General features: G+C 33.5%; 2 protein-coding genes across 2 annotated transcripts; one reads left to right on the top strand and one right to left on the bottom strand.

The window, feature by feature from the left end:
* Nucleotides 1-129: 129 nt before the first annotated feature.
* BDCG_16665 (uncharacterized protein) lies at nt 130-1,604 on the bottom strand (the record flags this gene model as incomplete). Its single annotated transcript, XM_045425866.1, has 4 exons — nt 130-213; nt 636-881; nt 975-1,193; nt 1,545-1,604. The coding sequence occupies 4 exons, from the start codon at nt 1,602-1,604 to the stop codon at nt 130-132; spliced, it is 609 nt and encodes a 202-aa protein (XP_045280272.1).
* A 13,866-nt stretch (nt 1,605-15,470) lies between these two features.
* On the top strand, nt 15,471-17,861 carry BDCG_03041 (uncharacterized protein; the record flags this gene model as incomplete). The annotated part of the gene is made up of 1 exon (XM_045418630.1): nt 15,471-17,861. The coding sequence occupies one exon, from the start codon at nt 15,471-15,473 to the stop codon at nt 17,859-17,861; it is 2,391 nt and encodes a 796-aa protein (XP_045275159.1).
* Between the last annotated feature and the right edge of the window lie 4,888 nt (nt 17,862-22,749).

The raw sequence follows: 22,749 nt of genomic DNA, 5'->3' as shown, positions 1-22,749 counted from the left end.
TGCCGTAGCGACCGCTCCGCCTACACGTGATCTCATATGTAATATATATAGCTAGCTCTTTCTACACGAATACAACAGATTAACCATCTCACAATTACTACGCCTACCCTAGTCACGTGCCACTCCAACCTATTCATTCCGGAAAAATGTAGGCTTATTATACGACCGGGTTATGGTTATTCCGCCATGCCAGTCGCCGACACCGTCGCCGAACTGTAAAATATAATATAATGGTAGATTAGCTGTGAAATCACTGTAAATGAGTTATGAACAGAACAAAATCATTATTATATTAATAATGTTACTGATTTCTATCTACATAATCACTAATTCTAAAAAATGTCTCATTCACTGAAATCATTCTCTATTGAAAATCTGTCACATTCTTCTGTAATTTCTCCCAGATTCTCTGAATCATCTCTATATCATTGTCATTATTTCCTGTCATATTCACATCAACATTTATTTCAGAGAACTTGTGAATTGATATTGAAGTTTGTGAAGAGCCAGTGTCAATGACTATTCACTGTTTGAGAGAGAGAATTTCAGAGAGATCAGAAGTTATGCATTTACTCATCTATATCATTATCAACTTCTGCATAAATCTGGGAATCATTTTGCTGATTCTAACTTACTTTTTCACTGAGAATGTCAAGAGTTTTGATGCTGCTCATAGCCAGAGAATCAACTGGAGTTGAAAGATTGAAGAAGAAAGAGAAGAAAGAATTAACAGCAGTAGTAGAGATGTCAGTGAGAGAGATAAAAAGAGAATTATCACTGTTATTAAATTTCTCATTGCTGCTGCTGCTGTTGCTGACTGTAACTGAATTCTTATCAAGATAATCTGTGAGTCTCTGAACATACTTTATTGTTTTATACATCTCAATGACAATACAGCTAGCTTCAGTATTAACATTATTTATTAAATTTATGAGATTCTTCATCACTGATTTTTGTTCTTTAATATGACTAACTATCATTCTCAAAAGCTTGCAATGCACTTCAAGCTTGATAGTTTCAATGTCAAGTTTTATCTTTTTGATTATAATTTTCTTCTTTTCTGTGACAACTTTTTTCTTTTCAATTTCTAATTTCACTCTTTCAATATTCAACTTGGTCTTCTTAATCTTGATTTTAGCTTTTTCAGCAGCACTGATGATGATATTCAGAGCTTTCAGAGCAATAGTAACACTCTTTATATATTAAGCTTTCACTTTCTATCAGCAAGTTTTGACTTTTTTAATCTATTTTGAAAGATTCTTTACTGATTTCAATATAGCTCTCTTTATTATTTTCTTGAAATCATTTGATGCAGAAAGATAAAAGTCATGAATTCAGATCAGATTATTAACTTATTCTTTTAATTCTTCAGAGACAATCATGCATCTCTTTTTCTCATGATTGCAATTTGTGCAAGGCTTTGAGCTTCTCTTCATCTTATCACAAGTGACATTCAAATGACAGAGAAAAATATACTCAATGCAGTGCTTGCACATTGTTTGTTTGTCAGACTGCTTTGTCAGAGTATTCAGACAGCTGCTTACTTCCTTCTCTTGAATCTTTGCAGCAGCAGCATGAGTACACTTGAGAGTGTTACTTGTCATTTTGATGCTGCTGCTGTTATTGTTACTGTGATTGATACTACTGCTGTTGTTGTTGCTGTGATTGATGCTGATGTGATGAATTGCTGATATTCTTGATATACTACACAGACAAGATATCTTGATTAGAACTTTTCTGATTAAAAGCTTTCTATTGCAACTGACAGAATACTAACCAGGCTGAGGGATGAAGAAGGACAGAATGAGCTGAGTGAGCTGAAAATGATCTTTGTAGTGTATTATTGTTGCAAGAAGAAGAAAGAAGAAAAGAAGGAAAAGAAAAATGTGAGTCTTTATATGTGTTGTTGATTCATCTTTGCAGATTATCATGCAATGAATGCAAATGCTTTCATATTTCATTTCTGAGTGCAATCAGCACATCTGGTGAATTTCATTCATATCTTAATACTTTTTGCACAGGCTATCACTGATTGAATTACAGCTATTTTGAATACAAAATCATTTCTATTAACTAGGAACAAGTGTTCAATACACTGTCAGGAATATATCTACAGAATTCAAGATTTTCTGATGCAGTGAAATCAGTGAATTCTATACAAATTACAAGATAGAGAATATAATAACTTTCTTCAGTGAATATCAAGGCAGGTATATTCTAATTATGTGTATTAAAGTATATATTAACTAATTTATATATAAAACTCATAGAAAACTAAATATATTGAAATATAAATAGATTGTGTTGAAAATCTCTATATCACTGATCTGTCTTTTACTGAAAGTGTCTCTGAAAATTTGATCTTTTTTCACATCTCCTCCTGCACATCTTCCATCAGATGTCTCTTTTTTGCTGTCAGAGTATTCTGAATCATCTCAGCAAAGTCATCTCTGATAATTTGCTGATATTCAGAAATATCACTTATCAGATCTCAGAATGTCAGAATATTTTGCCATTGCAGTATAGCTGTGATGGAATTTTTATTTGTATCAGCATCATTAAATATTTTGACCTGAGTTGTAAGATTGGCATATATCTCTATTTTTCAGAATCAGTTTCTAGTTTTTCAATCCGAAGTTTTCAATTCAATATCTTTAACTAATGAATATTCAACTTATGTTTCATATATCATTGTCCTCACTCAGAGAATTGATCAAAGTTGATGATTCCTCATGCTCAGTAAAAAACTAGAAAGAACTTTTCAGTGATAAATAAATCACAGAAGTATTCAAAGATGATTAATTCTTCATAGCAGTTATGTAATTCAATTATCATCAAACTTTCTCTGCTCTTTGCCTTCTTTCATTGAACATGATTCTATATTAATAAATGATTAGCTAAGTTGGTCAAAAAAATTTTAATATCTCACTGAAAAGTTGATATATTTGCTAAAATCTAATACTACTTGTCTTCATTTCTTTGAGAGTTCGGGACTTCTATGTTTTAATCGCATCCAGCATCATCATTCTGCTGAATGAAAAGATGTATGATGTTTTATCCTTTGTTTTTATCACACTTGCAACCATTCAATCCAAATTATCTTTGTTGAAAGAAAGAAAATACATTCATTTTATCTCCAGATGCAGACACTGCTCTGTCAGCCAAATTTCCTTCTCATATATTTCTGCATCTGGATGCCGGGTTCAGTGACACCTTTTTGACGGACTGCTTGATATCAGTGATGAGTTTGACTCCTCCTCACCTGGCTGGTATTCATCATTGCTATCATTATGTTCATTCTATGTTCAGATATGTCAATATCAGATTTCTTTTGAAATCAGTGATTTGTCTCATTAAACCTATCAGATGGGAGAGTTCAGAGAGATCTAGTAGAGCAGAATTCATAGCAATGTTCATTTTCAGAATCTTGATAAAACTCTGATAAATTTGTGATATGAATTTCAACAAATTGCAGAAATATAATTTTGAAACAAAGAAAGTAGTTTGATTGTTAATATTAAATTGATATAGGTTGTCACTGATTGCAGCTCTTATTAATATATTCCTTTTTAATAATTCAATCTCATCTCTTTATTTTATCAAGACCACTCATTCACTTCATTTATATCTTTTCAACTATGCAACTTTTTTCTATAAATCATATCAGAAAGCAAAATGTCGTGTCTGTTTAATCAAAATTCAAAACACTATCTGCTATCTGCCTCTAGATAAGAATCCGGGGATGATTAATCAGAATTCCAACCTCAGAGCCCTCTTTTCCCAGAAACTGCAAATGAAGATTTCACTGAAAGTGATTTCAATAATGATGCTTCTGGTGAAGAAGCATTGCTATTTTCAGTAAGTTTATCACTTTTAATGTCTCTATTATTATAAAAACTAACATTCTCTAAAGGCAGAGCCATATAATGAGAATGCTGCTGATAATGTTGAGCATATTGAGTGGCTTTTGAAAGCAGCTGCTGAGGAGAATATTTTCAAAAATGATGATCAAGAGAATTCTGATGAGCCAGTCACTAATGATATTGAAATGCCAGCTGCTGATACAATTGCTGTTGCTATTACTGATCAATTTGTTGATTCTGATCCAGCAATTGATATACCTCACAAACACAGTAACTTTGAAATGAATTCATTTGTTCTGACAATGGGACTCTGAGCCGAAGAGTCAGGTATTTCCTGAAAAAACTACAAATCATTAATGCAAATTCTGCATTTATTGAAGAATACATCACTGATAAGTCTGCTCTCAGAAGGTCTCTCAACTCTGAAAAAGCAATGCAGAGCACAATTTCTGATTTTATCTGTCAAGGAAACCTCAATTTCAATAGTGTCATCAATGCAAATGCCAACTCTGAGTTCTGCTCAGAAAAATCTCACTGAATCCTTCATGAGATCACTCTACTTTTAAAATCCGATTCTCTTGATATCTGCTCTCCTTAAATCCCCAACTTTCCAGCAACAAATGTATATAGAAATGGCAGAAATTGTCAACAATCTCACAGAGTTATGACAATCTCACAGTTAAGAAAGCTCAGTCAAATATTATTCTAATGACTTCACACAATATTCATCAAATAAACCTATTTTTCCTTCTGATTTTATTCAGTATCAGTGTGGGAATCTCAAATGCTTTTGCAAATCAGAGTTGAATGATATATCTCACATTGAGAGAGTGTATTTTGTCAGACATGATCATCAACATTCAGACATGAGATCTCATATAATAGTTCTGAAAGTTCAAGAAGCTGTTCACTATACTCTGCAGACTGCACAAAGATTACTGTTCTTGAATTCATCATTTAGCCCCTTCAAAATAATCACAATGAAGGATGAGATGAAATATATCTCAATTACTCAAGTTCTCAATCAACTTGATGTTCATGTGAATACAGCATTTGAATCGGGTTCTGATCTGCTGATATATGAGAGCCAAGGTCAGTATTTTCTTCATCAGGTCATGAGAATCAAAACTGGAGTTGTTGAGATATAGTCATATTACAAATCTTCACTGATTCAGGCTGAGTTGGAAATTGCGGCACATGAATAAGATCTTTTGAAAAGCATATTTTGTTCTGATATACAAGTTATTTCCCTGCCATATCAATTATTTATTGATGGATTTGATTTATATCAGAACATGTACTGAAGCTTGATGAGTTTTTATTTGATTCCTGCACTGAGTGCTGTCAAGCACTCAAAGCAAAACAATATTTTTATTCTAATCTTTGATCTTCATGGCATCAATTTTTCTGACACAGTTGCTGCATTGTCACATGGCTTATCTACATTGAATTGTAAGAGGGTTATAGTGAATATTGATGAAAAAAAGGTGAGAGTGATTGCATCTTGCATTGCATTTCTTGAAGATATGCTGCAGCAAAATAGCAATGCAGGGATCAAAGAATTAACAGCAAGAAGATCATGCTGAAGCTGCTTTATTAATGATAAGAATTGACTGAACCTGGACTATGATCTACACAATAACAGCTGATTTCACTATCATATAAAACATCTTTGAGCTAAACTGAATGATCTGCTGAATCTCACACACAGAGACCAAATGTGTCAAGAGCAAGGAATGACATCACAGACTGTATTCCTTTTTCAGATATGTTCAAGTTTGAATTTGATCTCTTTTTTTCCATCTGATTCATGTCATAGTGAGTTCACTGATATATCAGAGATTTCACACTCATTGCTGATCAGTACTGTCTTATCACTGCATGATTAGCTAGAATACTTCTGAATGTTGCAGACATTCTCTTTTCCTCACAGTTGAAATTGTCTGCAGTCATTGATCACTCATCTCAAGAAGTATCAGCTTCAAGAACATACTTGAGCTTCAATCATTATATCTCTTGTCTTGCAGTGTGAGCTCAGAGAGAAATGACTCAGTTCAGTGATTAAGTAGATTATTCCTGCAGCATTTTCAGCATCAAATCAATCATCTATTAATCTTATTATTCAGATATATGCAGTCATTGCAAGAAGCAATAGTCTATTGATGTCTCAATCACTGAGAGAAAATGATTCTGAAGTGGCTCATCAAATCATACTGAGAGCTCACTGATAACTATAATTTCTTATTGAAGTAGCAGTCAGAGCAGCAGCGACATTTAAGCCATTTCAAGCTGGTTCAGTTGTTAGTCATCAGTCATTCCCTGCTTCAACTATGAGCACTGTCATCATGCATATCAGTGATTATACAAAAAAAGCAAAGCTTATATGATATATGAAGAGATAGCTGAATATGCATATTAATTTATACTATGTTAAGCAGATTAAAGAATATACAGTATTCAATAACTGCAATGTTCTGACAGAAGAGAACAAGCATTGAGACTATAAGAATTGTAAGAAATCCCGCTCCTCGCGGATTCTTTACTCCTATTCCTATCTCTCGCGTAATCAATAGAGCTAGCAGCTCTTGGCTACACACAACTATATAGACTGAAGTTCATGAATACTATTCATAACTCAGCTTAAATGCTATTATACATTTGATCTCTATATTTTATCTTTCTATCATGAACACTTCTAGTAGTTAACAGTATATATCATGTCAAGCTGCAAATACCTGAATAATCATCTGTGAGCACTTATTCTTATATTTCAAGCTCAGTCAGTCAGCAACCACCTGTTATAACTGAAAGAACTAGAAACTTATATACTTTAATCTCTGTGAACTCTACTGCAGACACTCAGAAGCAGTCATCTGAATCATGAATAATCTCTGTAAAAGAAGTCTTAGAGAACTTATCAATTACTCACAGAATATTATTCTCTGCATCTGTGACAGAGAAACTCTTTAAACTTATAAATAAATCAATCTCAGTGAAGAACATTCTTGAGCATCTTTCACAGAATCAAGCTATTTTTCTATAAGAAATACTTACTATCTGTAAACATTCTTGAACTGAGTCTCTAAACATAATCTTCAGAGACATCTGTAAACTGAAAAGAAACTTTCTTAAGCTATGACTACTTAAGACCACTTATCAAATCACAATCTATAAAAGCTTTTACAAGTTTGTATTTGAAATTGACTTACAAGTCTGACTGTGTGATATAAAAGATGAAGAAGCTGTTATCTATACAATGACAGATCTCTATTACACTGAAGTCAAGAACTAACTGAATTATTTAAAGAATAATTATAAGAGATTCTGCTGATCTGTTCTCAAGATCTATCTAGAGAACAAGTTAAGAGACTTTGTGAGCTGAATAGAGAACATCTGAGCTGTAATTATCAATATTAGAAAAAGAGATGAGAAATCTGATGAAGACTACTTACAGTGCTTCATAAAATTATAATATGAATTAAGATCTGTGAAAACAGAGCTCTGAAACAAGATCTGAATGATGATATTTATAAAGAAGCTGAATAAAGATATGCAGAACAAGCTCATTGAGTAAGACTCTAAGTTCTTAACTCTGAAGAAACTGATGACTCTCATTCACTGCTTGTGAATCACTATGAGAGTCACAGATCTGCAGAGAGTAGATCACTGACTGACTCTGCAAGGGCCAGAACAACAGAGAACAGATTTATCAGAAAAAGATAATAAGACACAGAGAGATTTGTATCTGACTACTGAGTAGAGAGAGAGAGCTTTATAAGCTTTTATAAATAGAGTGTATAACAGAGAGATTAAGAAAAAGAGACTCTGCTTTATCTGTTCTAAATCAGAACATCTCTGCATAAACTGTTTAGATAAATTAAAATAGAAATTTGAGAAGTCATGAACAGAGTTAGTAACAGCCTTCTTAAGAGTCTTGAAGCTGATATCTGAATCTGTTACTTCTTCAATGAAAATGCTTACTCACAGAGAGAGATCATATCACAGTACTACTGTCTCACAAGTATGAAAAGCATTGATGAACTCAGAATCTCAGGTCACTGTGATGTTTCTAAAGCTCACAGAGTGAATAAGCTGAAAGATAAAGACTGAAAATCTACTCTTATAATAAGCAGAGTATGAGAACTCAGATCTGAGAGCTAAGAGACTTATAAGAGTCATCTTTGAATTGTAAGATCTCTCTGAAATCTGAAAGAGATTTACAGAAACTGTGATTATCATGAACATTGCAGATGACATGTACTTGAGACTTGCATGACTTTAAAGACATAATTCACACATAGCTGTTCACAAGTCAGGTTTATACTTCTGATCAGTGTTGACAGACTCACTTACAGAGATAGAATCAGTTAATACTGTAGAATTAGTTAGAGAAGACAAGCTCATCTATGTAATAACTTTACAAGTGTCTGAGAATCTCACAGTCATGAAAACTGAGCTTCAGATATCAGAGAAATACTGAGATCTCACAGAGATATTCAGTTCAGTAAAGGCAGCTGAGCTTCTCTCTCACTGTGAGAAGAATCTGATAATAGATTTAATAGAAGAATAGAAACTCTTCTGAGAATCAATTTATAAGCTTTTTTATCATGAGACAGAGGTCTTGCAGATCTATATAAAGAAGAATCTGAAGAATGACTTCATCTGATCTTCACAGACCTCTGTGAGAGCCTCTGTGATGTTTATGAAGAAGAAGAATGAAGATCTCAGATTGTGTGTAGACTATCATAATCTAAACTTTAAGATAATAAAGAGCTGCTATTCTCTGTCTCTGATTAAGAATGTAATCAACTGTCTCATGAGAGCTGTCATATTCACATAACTGAATATGATTAATATATATACACAGCTACAAATACAGTCTGAGAATGAATAAAAGACTGTCTTTAGAACTGCACTGAGATTGTTTGAATATCTAGTGATGTCTTTTGATCTGATTAATACTCTCACAGCATTTCAGTCTTTTATTAACAAAATACTTCATACATATCTGAATGTCTTCATAATAATATATCTGAATGATATGATGATGTACTTCATAAAGAAGGAAGAACACACTGAGCATGTATGAAGTGTGTTGAAGGTCTTAGATAAGACAGAACTGTATATTAAGCTCATGAAGTGTAACTTCAGTGCTTACTGAATTAATTTTCTAGAATATGTAATCACTGCAGATGATATTCAGATGAAATCTTCACAGATTGAGACTATTTTATCATAGCTGAAGCTAACTAGTATTCATGAGATTCAGATCTTTCTGAGCTTTGTGAATTTCTATAGATGATTTATCTTTATATTTGTAAGAATCTTCTTAACTCTTACAGACATGCTGAAGAGTGAAAATAAGAAAAAGTTATCTTATAAACAGAGAATGAAAAGATTGTTGAGAAGAAAGAACTGTAAGAACTTTCTTATCTCAGAAGCTTACAGAGTCTTTACAAGATTGAAACAGATATTCACAGATACAGTGATGCTGTTTCACTTTAATTTCTTACTCTTAATCAGATTGAAGACAGATGTCTTCTTCTTTGTAATTTTAGAAATAGTCTTACAACTACAGTTAAATGAGAACTGAGTTTCAGTGGCCTTTTTCTTGTGAAAGATATAACTCATGAAGATCAACTATAACATTCATAATCAGAAGCTTCTTATAATTGTGAAATTCTTTCATCACTAATATCACTATTTTGAGAGTCTCACAACAGTGATTACTGTTAGAACTGATTATAACAGCTTATAACAGTTTACTTCAATTAAGAAACTCTTGTAATGACAGATTTACTGAGCTCAGAGACTGAGTGAGTTCTGGTTCAAGATAGAATATATCAAGAGAACTAAGAACTCAGTGAACAGATTCTCTCACAGATCAGACTATGTTAAGAAGATCAGAATAACAGATATAGAGAGACTAGAGAAGATAGAAAAGCTTCACAGAATGCTCAGACTGAGTGTTGTGAAGAGATTGACTGAAGAGTCTCTTAATTTCTCATAAGAGAAGAAAGAAGAGAAAGAAAAGAAGCCTGCATAACTACTCTCTACAACACTGAGAGTCAATACTCTGAAAATCTTCATAAGAATTCTTGAAGAGAGTATCTATAATCTGAAGAATTTGCAGACTTTGAGAAGCACTGTGAAAGATCTGATGTAAGAGAAAATAGAGTATAAGTCTTCATAAGATCTTCTATTCAGATTGTCTGAACTGTAACTGAAGAATGAATATACTCAGTATATTCAGAAACTGCTCATGACAGAGATTAATTCTGCAGAAATAAAAAGTTAAAGAAACTTAAATAATCTCTTATAAAGAGAGAGCTGAATTTATATATCTGTAAATGAGTTTCTATGTATAGAACTCATTAAAAGATATCATAACTCTTCTCTAGTGAGTTATTTTATAGATACTAGAACTTATAAGTTGCTTATAAGAAAATACTTCTGATCAAAGATGCAAGAACTTATAAAGAAGATAGTGAATTCTTATACTATTTATCAGAATTTGTGAGTAGTGTGATTCAGATTATATAAAGAACTTACTTCTCTACTCATTCTGTGAGAACTTTGAGAATAGCTAGAAATGAATGCTCTTGTGAGTCTCTCTGAAAGCAAGGATATATATAATGCCTGCTTTAACAGTGTGCTGATGATAGTAAATCACTTCATTAAGATGACACACTTTATACTCATCTGCAAGGACTTGAAGTCAAAGGATTTGACTCATATCTTCATTTATAATGTGATCTGATTGTATGAGTTATCTGTGAATATTGTCTCAGACAGAAGATCAATCTTTGTAGAAGAGTTCTAGTCTGATCTGATAACTATACTGAAGATTTCACAAGATCTAAGTATGACTTTTCATCAACAGACAGATGATCAGACAGAACATCTGATAAATATATTAAAACAGTATCTGTAGTGTTTTGTTAATTACAATCAGAATGACTGAGTGCATTGATTATCACTCACAGAGTTTGTATACAATAACTCAAAGTATGTCAGCACAGATAAAACTCTCTTTGAAATACTCACTGAGACTCATCTGTGAATAATCTTGATAAACTTGTGAGAGTACACTATAGAGTGTAGTGATGTCTGTGAATAAGCTGAGAGAATTCAGAAGATCTGAGAGAAAGTCTGTGAATTCTTGAGAAAGACTCAAGAGTATCAGAAGAGATACTATGACTTCAAGTATATTATAAAGAGTTTTAAGAAAGATAATAGAGTCTGACTGAGTCTAGAAAATATCATTATATAAAGATCTAATAAGAAGCTGAATCTCTTGCAGACAGAGTTTTGTAAGATTATGAAGAAAGTTAACTCATAGTTCTATAGATTGAAACTGTCATCTGAGTTGTAGATATATAATATTTTTCATGTCTCTTTACTCTGCAAATATAAGAAATTCTTAGAAGAGAATTCTGTGACTCATCACTCTGTCTGTGAAGCACTAGAGAGTGAAAGAGAATATCAGATTAAAGAGATTATTGACTCAGAGAAGTGAGATCACAAGCTCTGATTCAAGATTCAGTGATAAAAGTATTCTGATAAGATGAATAAGTTCACTTGAAAATTATTCAGACAGATAAGATATCTGCAGAAGCTGAGACATGACTTTTATACTATGAATTCTGATAAGTCAGAATAATACAGTCTTTACTAAGAATCTGATTATAATAAAGATATTAACACTGTCATTTATGAATTCTAGTCTATAAGATAATAAGTTTCTACTGAGATGAACAGTCTGCAGTGTATGTAAGAAAAGAAGAAATCATATTCTTATTAAAGCTAAAAAATAAGAAAATAAACAGGGCTATGAATACAATTTGAAGATTAATAAAGAAAAAATAAAGAAAACTCAAACTTATACTCTTAATATCTGTGACACTTAATTTCTCTATAACTATCAATTTTCTTCTTCAAAGAAGCAGAGAGTATTATATCTGTAATACAGATAATTGTTGTATTTGATATAAAGACTGTTAGAAATGCACAGACTTCAGAGAAGCTGAATATCAGAGTGTGTACAGTTATAGCAGAGTCTTAAGAGCTGATTATCTGTATATATGATTAGATATCTCTTGTAAAGCTGTGTTCACTCTCTTAGTTATACTGAAGTATTCAGCTCAGAAACAATTGAAATATGAAGAGAGAGCTTATCTACTCAGACTAACTTCTGTCATGAATTCATGACATTCACATTGTCTTGATTACTCAGATTTTGCAGGTACTCAGAGACTTATCTCTCATTGATAATGAAATTGTGAAAATGCACTGCAGTGTGAGAATCATTGATGTGAAATCTAGACATATTTATATATATCTGATCAGAGATTGTGCAGGCAGAGAAAGAATGATCATAGACTCACAGAGCTGTAGAAGACACTAACAACACTAAGAGCTTTACAAGAACTATCAGCTAGAGTCTGTAAGAAATTACTTATGAGAAGACTTATAGCAAAGAAGAGAACTGTGCTGCTTGAAGTCAGAGACTAGTCTGAGAGAGAGATGAGAAGAGCTGCTGATCTGAAGATTGAGTACAGTGACAGAGCTGAAAAGAGTAAAGATGTGATTATAAGCAGCAGTATCTCTGCTTCATCAGCTAGTAAAAAGTGATCAGAGAAGTTATAGAGACACTTACAAGAAGCTCAGCAGCAGTCAGACATTGTTATAAAGATATTGAAATTAGAAAATTTTTATTCTTGAGAAGTTCTTGAATTAATATACAGACATTGTCAGAAACACTCTCTTTCTATCATCTGAGTAAAAACACTTCACAGATAAATGAGAATACTTATAGTTTATAAGAATAAGAGCTATTATAGAAAAAGAGAAAAGAAGATAAGATTCTGTGAACAGATCTGAGATATTTATACTACTCTAGAGAGATTTGCTTACACTGTGAGTGATTTCATAGAACAGTCAGATCACTCTAGTAAATAAGAGTAATTATAAATCACAGGCCTGAATCTTTCTATATAACTATAAAGAGTGATTACAGACTGTGAATATCTTGATTCTACAATTCTATAGAGTTGATAAAAGAATGAAAAATTTCTCATAATTCTACAGTGTTAAAGAACAATGATTCATGAGAATGAGTGAAAGATTAACTCATGAATATTTCTTTTTAATAAAGATAATCTTACAGAGAGTGATTCATCTGTAAGATGAATCTATGTGATAATTATATAAAGAATCTTATAAAAATGATTGAGAGTTAACTGAAACTCTTCTATATGAAAGATGTGAGATGAATCTGTGTAATAGTCAGAGAAGAATCTGTAAATTATAAAGAATCTTATAGAATAAGAAACTAAGTAATAGACTCTTTTCTCTTTATAGTAATAAGAGATTTTTCCTCACTGAGATTTTTTATAGATGTGAAGAGTTTTTAGTAAGTATCACTGCAGTGCTGAGCTGACTATGAAGTCACTCAGTGAAAGACTTCATAGACAAAGTCTTAGAGAGAGAGAGATATGTAAGAAATCTTACTTCTTATAGATTCTTTATCTCTATTTCTATCTCTTATGTAATTAATAGAGCTAGCAGCTCTTGACTACACACAACTATATAGACTGAAGTTCATAAATACTATTCATAACTCAGCTTGAATACTATTATACATTTAATCTCTATATTTTATCTTTCTACTGTGAACACTTCTAGTAGTTAAAAGTACATATCACATCAAGCTGCAAACACCTGAATAATCGCCTGTGAGCACTTATTCTTACAAGAATCTAGTGCAGTGAATAAATTATCAAGATATGAAAAAAACACTGCTCTTGTAGAAGAGCTTTCACTGAACTTTGCAACTAGTATTAAGAGGTTTCTTTAACAGCTCTGACATATGCCTGGTATAGAAGATTCAAGATTTGTATACAGTTTATTCAGCACTGTTTAATAATCTGCTGAGAATGAATAAAGAAGTTGAAGATGAGAATAATGATTTACTGAACTACTCTGTCAGATTGAAGTCAATAAAAGATTATATTACTCTGAAGATTTTTAATCATCTATCATTAAGCAAGATATCAGAGAAAGTCAGTATATAATTTATAAATCTCTTCAAGCTTGAATTGCTTCATTCATTTCTTAATAAGCTATGAGAATTCTATGACACTGATTGAAATAAGCTCTCAGTTTTGAAACCAGGTCATCATTTAATACTTTTCTATAATAAGTTAACATTCTCAGTTCAGTATGTCTATTCAATCAATTAATCAATTAATCAGTTATTAACTTACTAACATATAAATCAGAGATTGCATTCACTGAATCTCTCTTATGAAAGAGAATATCATTCAATATCAGAGAGCAGAGCTTGACTGAATTACAATTATATTTATTTATAAAATAAGAGAAGTTAAGTAAATTTTCTTTACACTTATTTCTCTACATCATATCATGCATGATTATTTACTGAATCTGCTGATTTTACAAGAGAATTCTGACAATTACACTATTGTCAGACTGTCAGTGATTTGAAAGACAGCATTGCATGACATTTTAATACAGAATAGTGATGAAAATGATGATTATTTGATGTATGAGTCTCAAGCAACAAGATATTTGCATTACAATTAAGATATCTCATTTCTTTAGATAGATAGTTGATCAGATAACTAGCTTAATAGTATATTGATTTCACTGACAGAACAGTATACAGTGTCTCATAATATCTTAGTAGTATTCTGATGATGGCATCTGTCAATTACATGGTTACTGAGTAGTGTCATGATGATGTTAGAAAGTTCTGCACTGTCTCAATGCCATCTTGATGTTTAATATTCAGCGACATGTCACTGAATATAATGGTGGAACATGTGTTACAATCGGCGACACGTGACACGGGTGGAATGGTGGATCCACGGTGTAATCACTGTAAATTAACCCTACGTTCTTCCCCTATGGATCCATTTAGTGTAACTCGCGTAGTTAGATTACAACACAACACAACAACGTTAATCCTCCAAGATTTAATGTTTCCCCGCCATTTCGGATTACGTTGATTACTCCCGACGTAGTTAATGAACAAATAGCTAGACTGTACTCTTTTCCCGTTTGTAAAATTTTATAGTTGCATCAGAAGCGTCGCGGCCTATTTCTATTTAGAATTACTTAAACAAAATTTAGATTAGTCTCCTTAGACTATAGTTACAGTAAGTTCTTGAAATTTCTTTTTAGTGAGGAAAATAGAAGCAAAATAAGAGGACAGAGATTGTAGAGATTGATGGTGTACATTAAACCTAAATTGGAATAACCGACATTCCTCAAAATATTATTTCAATTCCCCTATTTTGTTCGCGCTTATTGCCATTCCGTCGCGATCAAATAGGATTAATCTTGGTTCCTGGCAGCTCTAACTATCCGTTCCCACATTCGCGTTCTTGCATCAAAGCCAAGCCGGATCAACCTTTGACCATAATCCTATATATCATCTGTTCTCACACATCATAAACTCCTAACCATTCTGCACTTTTGTTCCCGTGTTTGCTTTCATCACATAACTTACCAACCGAACTTTTCTCCCCAACTTCTAATTAACCTCGCGCCTACACAACAACGGTCTTTTATGCCGTCAAAATGGCGGGACTTTCACAAGAAGATCGCAACATTATCAAGAACCATCCTCTAGCCAACTTAGTCGATCATTTACGAGGCGCGCTTCAACAAGCCGAAAGACAATATGAGAATGATGGCGCTGATGAGAGCCAGGACCAGCTCTATCGAAATGCGATTTCAAAACTCCTCTCTGCTTTACAGGGAGAGGAAGCGGCGCTCAATATTCGCTCACGAATAAGCAATGGAAATGTGGCTTCTGATATAGCAAATCTGTTTACGAGCCTTCAACGGGCCAACTTCAACTACAAGCACTACAGGCGGCTGGTACATCTGGTCATCCAAAGGCTTCCCCCCACTGAGTCCCAGAACGTCGAAACCTGGAACTTCGACGTCTGGAACGCCGTCTTTGGTCTTATTGACACCGTCTCGCGAGGCACTCCCCCCCCTCCTCGTCATCCTACATCGATCCAACAGACGCCCTGGCTGCGTAACACTAGCAGTTTCGTCAATTCTACAGAATATCGAAAGCACGTTGACATTGTGCTGAAGGAGGAACTTGGGGAGATACACGTCGACATCCCTAGATTCTTTGACGCATACTTTGGAGACATTCCACAACTCACTGCAGTTTCACAAGCGGTGTTGGAGGAGTGTGAGAAGGGAGACAGCCCCCTTTACCATGAAGACGAGGGCTGGAAAGGCTGGCCTGAACTTGCAGCAGAAAGAGATGTTCTGAAATGGCTGGCTAACATCATCGCTGAGCTTGTACAATTAGCTGAAGCACAAGAGCAGTCCTGGAAGATCAACCGCAGACCTCTCGCACAGCCAAGCCAGCCACTACAAGGGTCTGTCGCGGAGAGAAAGCTCGATGTTGGGTTTGTTGATAATCTGACGGCCACAGAGGACTCCAGATGTCACTGGTCGCAGATCCTGGTGCCAGGGGAGCTGAAAAATGACCCGAAATACGACAGGAAATCCGGTGCATGGTTTGATCTTGGCAGGTACGCCCGAGAGGTCCTTGCTGCGCAGGACACCCGTTGTTTTGTGCTTGGGTTCACCCTCTGCGGGCCATTCCTACGACTGTGGAACTTTGACCGTCTGGGCGGGATCGCATCAGAGGAATTCAATATCAACCAGGACGGCCTTCAATTTGTGTCTGTTATCCTTGGATTCCTCTTGATGAACCGGAAACAACTTGGGTTTGATCCTACCATCATCACGACCGGGACCGAACGGTATATCGAAATTGAGAAGAATGGTATGAAGGAACGGCTGATCATCGACGAGATTGTTGGACGAGCACGCTGTGTTGCCGGGCGAGCCACAACATGCTGGAAGGTATACTGTGAGACAGACAAATCACGGACGCCGCTGGTTGTCAAGGACTCCTGGCAGTATCCGGAACGCACTGAGGAAGGAGAGTTGCTGCGAGAGGCGATGGCGAAGGGGGTCAAGAATGTTGCAAGGTATTATCACCATGAGACAGTTCGCATTGATGACAAGGATGATGATGTCTTGGCTATCCGAAAAGGCCTCAGTATTCCGATTTCAAAAGATGAGAAGGGTGGTTTTAAGGCAACAGTGCAGCGTAGTAGGTCTCAAAGGGAACAAAAGCGCCAGGGCAGCAGCACGGGCCAGAAACGATCCTCTGACTGTGTGGACATGGCATTTCCTCCTCCCTCAAGTAAACGTACCCAGTCAAGTTCTCTGTCCAAATCTGCCGATGGCTCTACCCGACGCAATCGAGTTCACCGCCGCATTGTTATCCGGGATTGTGGGAAACCAATCTATGAGAGTAGCTCAAAGTCTACACTTCTCACTGGGCTGGCCTGCTGTATTGATGGATACATGTCGCTCCATGATGTGGCTGGCCTCATCCAATGTGACATTTCCCCCCGGAACCTGATGGTGAACGAGGACAAGGATAACCCTTCATGGCCTGCCTTTCTGATCGACCTTGACCTGGCCATCAAGACACAACAGGACGGGTCTTCCGGCGCCCGGGGCAAGACAGGCACCAGGGCATTCATGGCCATCGGTGTCTTGTACGGTGAAAAGCATTGTTTCATGCATGATCTGGAGTCATTCTTCTGGGTTCTGTTCTGGATATGCATTCACTATGAAGGCCCAGGGAAGGGGAGCACTGTCAAACGGTTTGAGAAATGGAATTATATGGGCACTGAAGAGCTGGCGGGTGCGAAGCAAGGAGTGATAAGTGAGGAAGAAGATTTTGTTCGGATTGCACAAGGCTATTTTACTCCGTATTATCGATCATTGATCCCTTGCGTCAACCGGTTGCGGCGCCTTGTCTTTCCAGACGGCGGACGGTGGAAGAAACCAAATCCCAACCTACCCCGGAACATGATTGAAACGCTTCAAGATGCACAATATAACTCAGATGCAGTAAATTAATACAAATTTATTCTTTTACGGGTTACGTTCCATCGTTTCTAGATGATTTTCTTCAGTAGCTTGGATTGCCTTGTTTTGTCTTTTGATATAGCATTCTTTCACTAATATATGAATTGAGTCTAGAGGAAAACCATACGAGGTGTACTGTTTTATTATGAAAAGGCAGAATTTTTGTTGAAGTGTCACAAGGCTCAAAAAGGTTGTATGATTCTATTATTCAGGTGTTTAGCGTAGACCAGGGGGCTCAAGGCTAATAAAGCCCGCTCTTCTCCTGCTTTGCTTCTATCACTTTATCTTTCCTTTTCTTCTCACAGAGGCCATCTCAGCTTTGTAAACCATTCAATGTCACATCTTCACCATGAGCACTGGGACAACTCAAGCTCATAATATCAAGAAATCAGAGACTGGCTCAGTAAACAGCAGAAGTGACAGTGGTTCAAGTTCTGTCACAGATGCAACAGAAACTCTCATTATTCTATTGATAACAGTGATTGCAGCAGAGAGATAGCTCTTCAGTAATCTGTAATATTGTAAGAAATCCCGCTCCTCGCGGATTCTTTATCTCTATTTCTATCTCTCATATAATCAATAGAGTTAGCAGCCCTTGGCTACACACAACTATATAGACTGAAGTTTGCAAATACTATTTATAACTCAGCTTGAATACTATTATATATTTAACTTCTACATTTTATCTTTCTACTGTGAATACTTATAATAGTTCACAGTATATATCATGTCAAGCTGTAAATACCTGAATAATCATCTATGAGTACTTATTCTTATATTTCAAGCTCAGTCAGTCAGCAATCACTTATTATAACTAAAAGAACTAGAAACTTATATACTTTAATTTCTATAAACTCTACTGTAGACACTCAGAAGTAGTTATCTAAATTATAAATAACTCTTATAAAAGAAGTCTCAGAGAACTTATTAATTACTTATAGAATATTATTCTCTGTATTTATAATAGAGAAACTCTCTAAACTTATAAATGAATTAATCTTAGTGAAGAATATTCTTGTATATTTTTCATAGAATCAAGCTATTTTTCTATAAGAAATACTTACTGTTTATAAACACTCTTGAACTGAGTCTTTAAATATAATCTTCAGAGATACTTATAAACTGAAAAGAAACTTTCTTAAGTTATAATTACTTAAAGTCACTTATTAAATTATAATCTATAAAAGCTTTTATAAGTTTGTATTTAAAATTAACTTATAAGTCTGATTATATAATATGAAAGATAAAGAAGCTGTTATCTATATAATAATAGATCTTTACTATATTAAAGTTAAGAACTGATTAAATTATCTAGAGAATAATTATAAAAGATCTTACTAATCAGTTCTTAAAATCTATTTAGAGAATAAGTTAAAAGACTTTATAAGCTGAATAAAGAATATCTAAGCTGTGATTATTAATATTAGAAAAATAGATAAGAAATCTGATAAAAACTACTTACAGTACTTTATAAAATTATAATATAAATTAAGATCTGTGAAAATAAAGCTCTGAAATAAGATCTGAACAATACTTATAAAGAAACTGAATAAAGATATATAGAATAAGCTTATTAAGTAAGACTTTAAGTTCTCAATTCTGAAGAAACTGATAACTTTTATTTATTACTTATAGATCACTGTGAGAGTTATAGACTTATAGAGAGTAAATTACTAATTAACTCTGTGAGAACTAGAATAATAGAGAATAGATTTATTAGAGAAAGATAATAAAATATAGAGAGATTTATATCTGACTGTTAAGCAGAGAGAGAGAGCTTTATAAGCTTCTATAAATAAAGTATATAATAGAAAGATTAAGAAAAAGAGACTCTACTTTATCTATTCTAAATTAGAATATCTTTATATAAACTATCTAAATAAATTAAAATAGAAATTTAAGAGATTATGAATAGAGTTAGTAACAGTCTTCTTAAAAGTCTTGAAGTTAATATCTGAATCTATTACTTCTCTGATGAAAATACTTACTTATAGAGAGAGACTGTATCACAGTACTACTATCTTATAAGTATAAGAAGTATTAATGAACTCAGAATATCAGATTACTGTAGTGTTTTTAAAGCTGACAGAGTGAATAAGCTAAATAATGAAAACTAAGAATTTACTCTTATAATAAGCAGAGTGTGAGAACTCAGATCTGAGAACTGAGAGACTTATAAAAGTTATCTTTAAATTACAAGATCTCTTCAGAATCTGAAAAAGATTTATAGAAACTATAATTATTACAGATATTATAGATAATATATACTTGAAACTTGTATAACTTTAAAGATATAATTTATACATAGCTGTTCATAAGTCAGGTTTATACTTCTAATCAGTGTTAACAGACTTACTTATAAAGATAGAATCAGTTAATACTGTAGAGTTAATTAGAGAAGATAAACTTATTTATATAATAACTTTATAAATATCTGAGAACTTCACAGTCATGAAAACTGAGTTTTAAATATTATAAAAATACTGAGATCTTACAGAGATATTTAGCTTAGTAAAGATAGCTGAGCTTTTTTCTCACTATAAGAAGAATCTGATAATAGATTTAATAGAAGAGTAGAAACTCTTCTGAGAATTAATTTATAAGCTCTCTTATTATAAGACAGAGATCTTGTAAGTCTATATAAAGAAGAATTTAAAGAATAACTTTATTTAATCTTTACAGACCTTTATAGAAGTCTCTGTGATATTTATAAAGAAGAAGAATAAAGATCTCAGATTATATATAGACTACTATGATCTGAACTTTAAGATAATAAAGAGTTACTATTCTCTATCTCTGATTGAGAATGTAATTAACTGTTTCATGAGAGCTGTTATATTCATACAACTGAATATGATTAATATATATATATAACTGTGAATACAGTCTGAGAATGTAAGAAATCCTGCTCCTCGCGGATTCTTTACCTCTATTTCTATCTCTCGCGTAATCAATAGAGCTAGCAGCCCTTGACTACACACAACTATATAAACTGAAGTTTGTGAATACTATTCATAACTCAGCTTGAATGCTATTATACATTTAATCTCTACATTTTATCTTTCTACTGTGAATACTTCTAGTAGTTAACAGTACATATCATGTTAAGCTGTAAACATCTGAATAATCATCTGTGAGTACTTATTCTTACATTTCAAGCTCAGTCAGTCAGCAACTGCTCATTATAACTGAAAGAACTAGAAACTTGTATACTTCAATCTCTGTAAACTCTACTACAGACACTCAGAAGCAGTCATCTGAATCATGAATAACTCTTATAAAAGAAGTTTCAGAGAACTTATCAATCACTCATGAAACATTATTCTCTACATCTGTGACAGAGAAACTCTCTGAATCTATGAATAAATCAATTTTAGTGAAGAATATTCTTGAGCATCTTCTGCAGAATTAAGCTATTTTTCTATAAGAAATACTTACTGTCTGCAAACATTCTTGAACTAAGTCTCTAGATATAATCTTCAGAGATACTCATGAACTGAAAAGAAACTTTCTTAAGTTACAATCACTTAAGATCACTTATTGAACTACAATTTATAAAAGCTTTTATAAGTTTGTATTTGAAATTAACTCACAAGCCTGACTATATAACATGAAAGATGAAGAAGCTGTCATCTATGTAATAACAGATCTCTATTACACTGAAGTCAAGAACTAGCTGAATTATCTAAAGAATGATTATAAGAGATTCTGCTGATCTGTTCTTAAGATCTATCTGAAGAATAAGTTAAGAGACTCTGTAAGCTGAATAGAGAATATCTGAGCTATAATTATCAATATTAGAAAAAGAGATGAGAAATCTGATAAAGACTACTCACAGTACTTCATGAAATTATAATATGAATTGAGATCTGTGAAAACAGAGCTCTGAAATAAGACCTGAATAATAATATTTATAAAGAGACTTAATAAAGATATACAGAACAAGCTCATTGAGTAAGACTCTAAGTTCTTAACTCTGAAGAAACTAATAACTCTCATACACTACTTACAGATCACTATGAGAGTCATAGACTTATAAAGAGCAGATCACTGACTAGCTCTGTAAGAGTTAGAATAACAGAGAACAGATTTATTAGAAAAAGATAATAAGATACAGAGAGATTCATATCTGACTACTGAGTAGAAAGAGAGAGTTTCATAAGCTTCTATAAACAGAGTGTATAACAGAGAGATTAAGAAAAAGAAACTTTACTTCATCTATTCTAAATTAGAACATCTTCATACAAACTGTCTGAATAAATTAAAATAGAAATTTAAGAAGTTATAAACAGAGTCAGTAACAGTCTTCTTAAGAGTCTTAAAGATGACATCTGAATCTGTTACTCTCTCAATGAAAATACTTGCTTATAGAGAGAGACTGTGCTGTAATACTGCTGCTCTGTAAGTATGAAAAGCATTGATAAACTCAGAATCTCAGGTCACTGTGATATTTCTAAAGCTTGTGAAGTGAATGAGTTGAAAGATGAAAACTGAGAATCTGCTCTTATAATAAGCAGAGTATGAGAACTCAGATCTGAGAGCTGAGAGACTTATAAGAGTCATCTTTGAATTACAAGATCCCTCTAAAATCTGAAGAAGATTTATGAAAACTATGATTATTACAGATATCACAGATAATATGTATTTGAAACTTATATAACTTCAAAGACATAATTCACACATAGCTGTTCATGAGTTAGGTTTATACTTCTGATCAGTGTTAACAGACTCACTTATAAAGATAGAATCAGTTGATACTGCAGAGTTAATTAGAGAAGACAAGCTCATCTATATAATGACTTTATAAGTGTCTGAGAATCTTACAGTTATAAAAACTGAGCTTCAGATATCAGAGAAATACTGAGATATTACAGAGAGA

The sequence above is a fragment of the Blastomyces dermatitidis genome (assembly GCF_000003525.1).
Source record: "Blastomyces dermatitidis ER-3 genomic scaffold supercont1.3, whole genome shotgun sequence".
Taxonomy (NCBI): domain Eukaryota; kingdom Fungi; phylum Ascomycota; class Eurotiomycetes; order Onygenales; family Ajellomycetaceae; genus Blastomyces; species Blastomyces dermatitidis.
The sequence above is the reverse complement of the archived record's forward strand: the minus strand, read 5'-3'. Positions and strand labels throughout refer to the sequence as shown.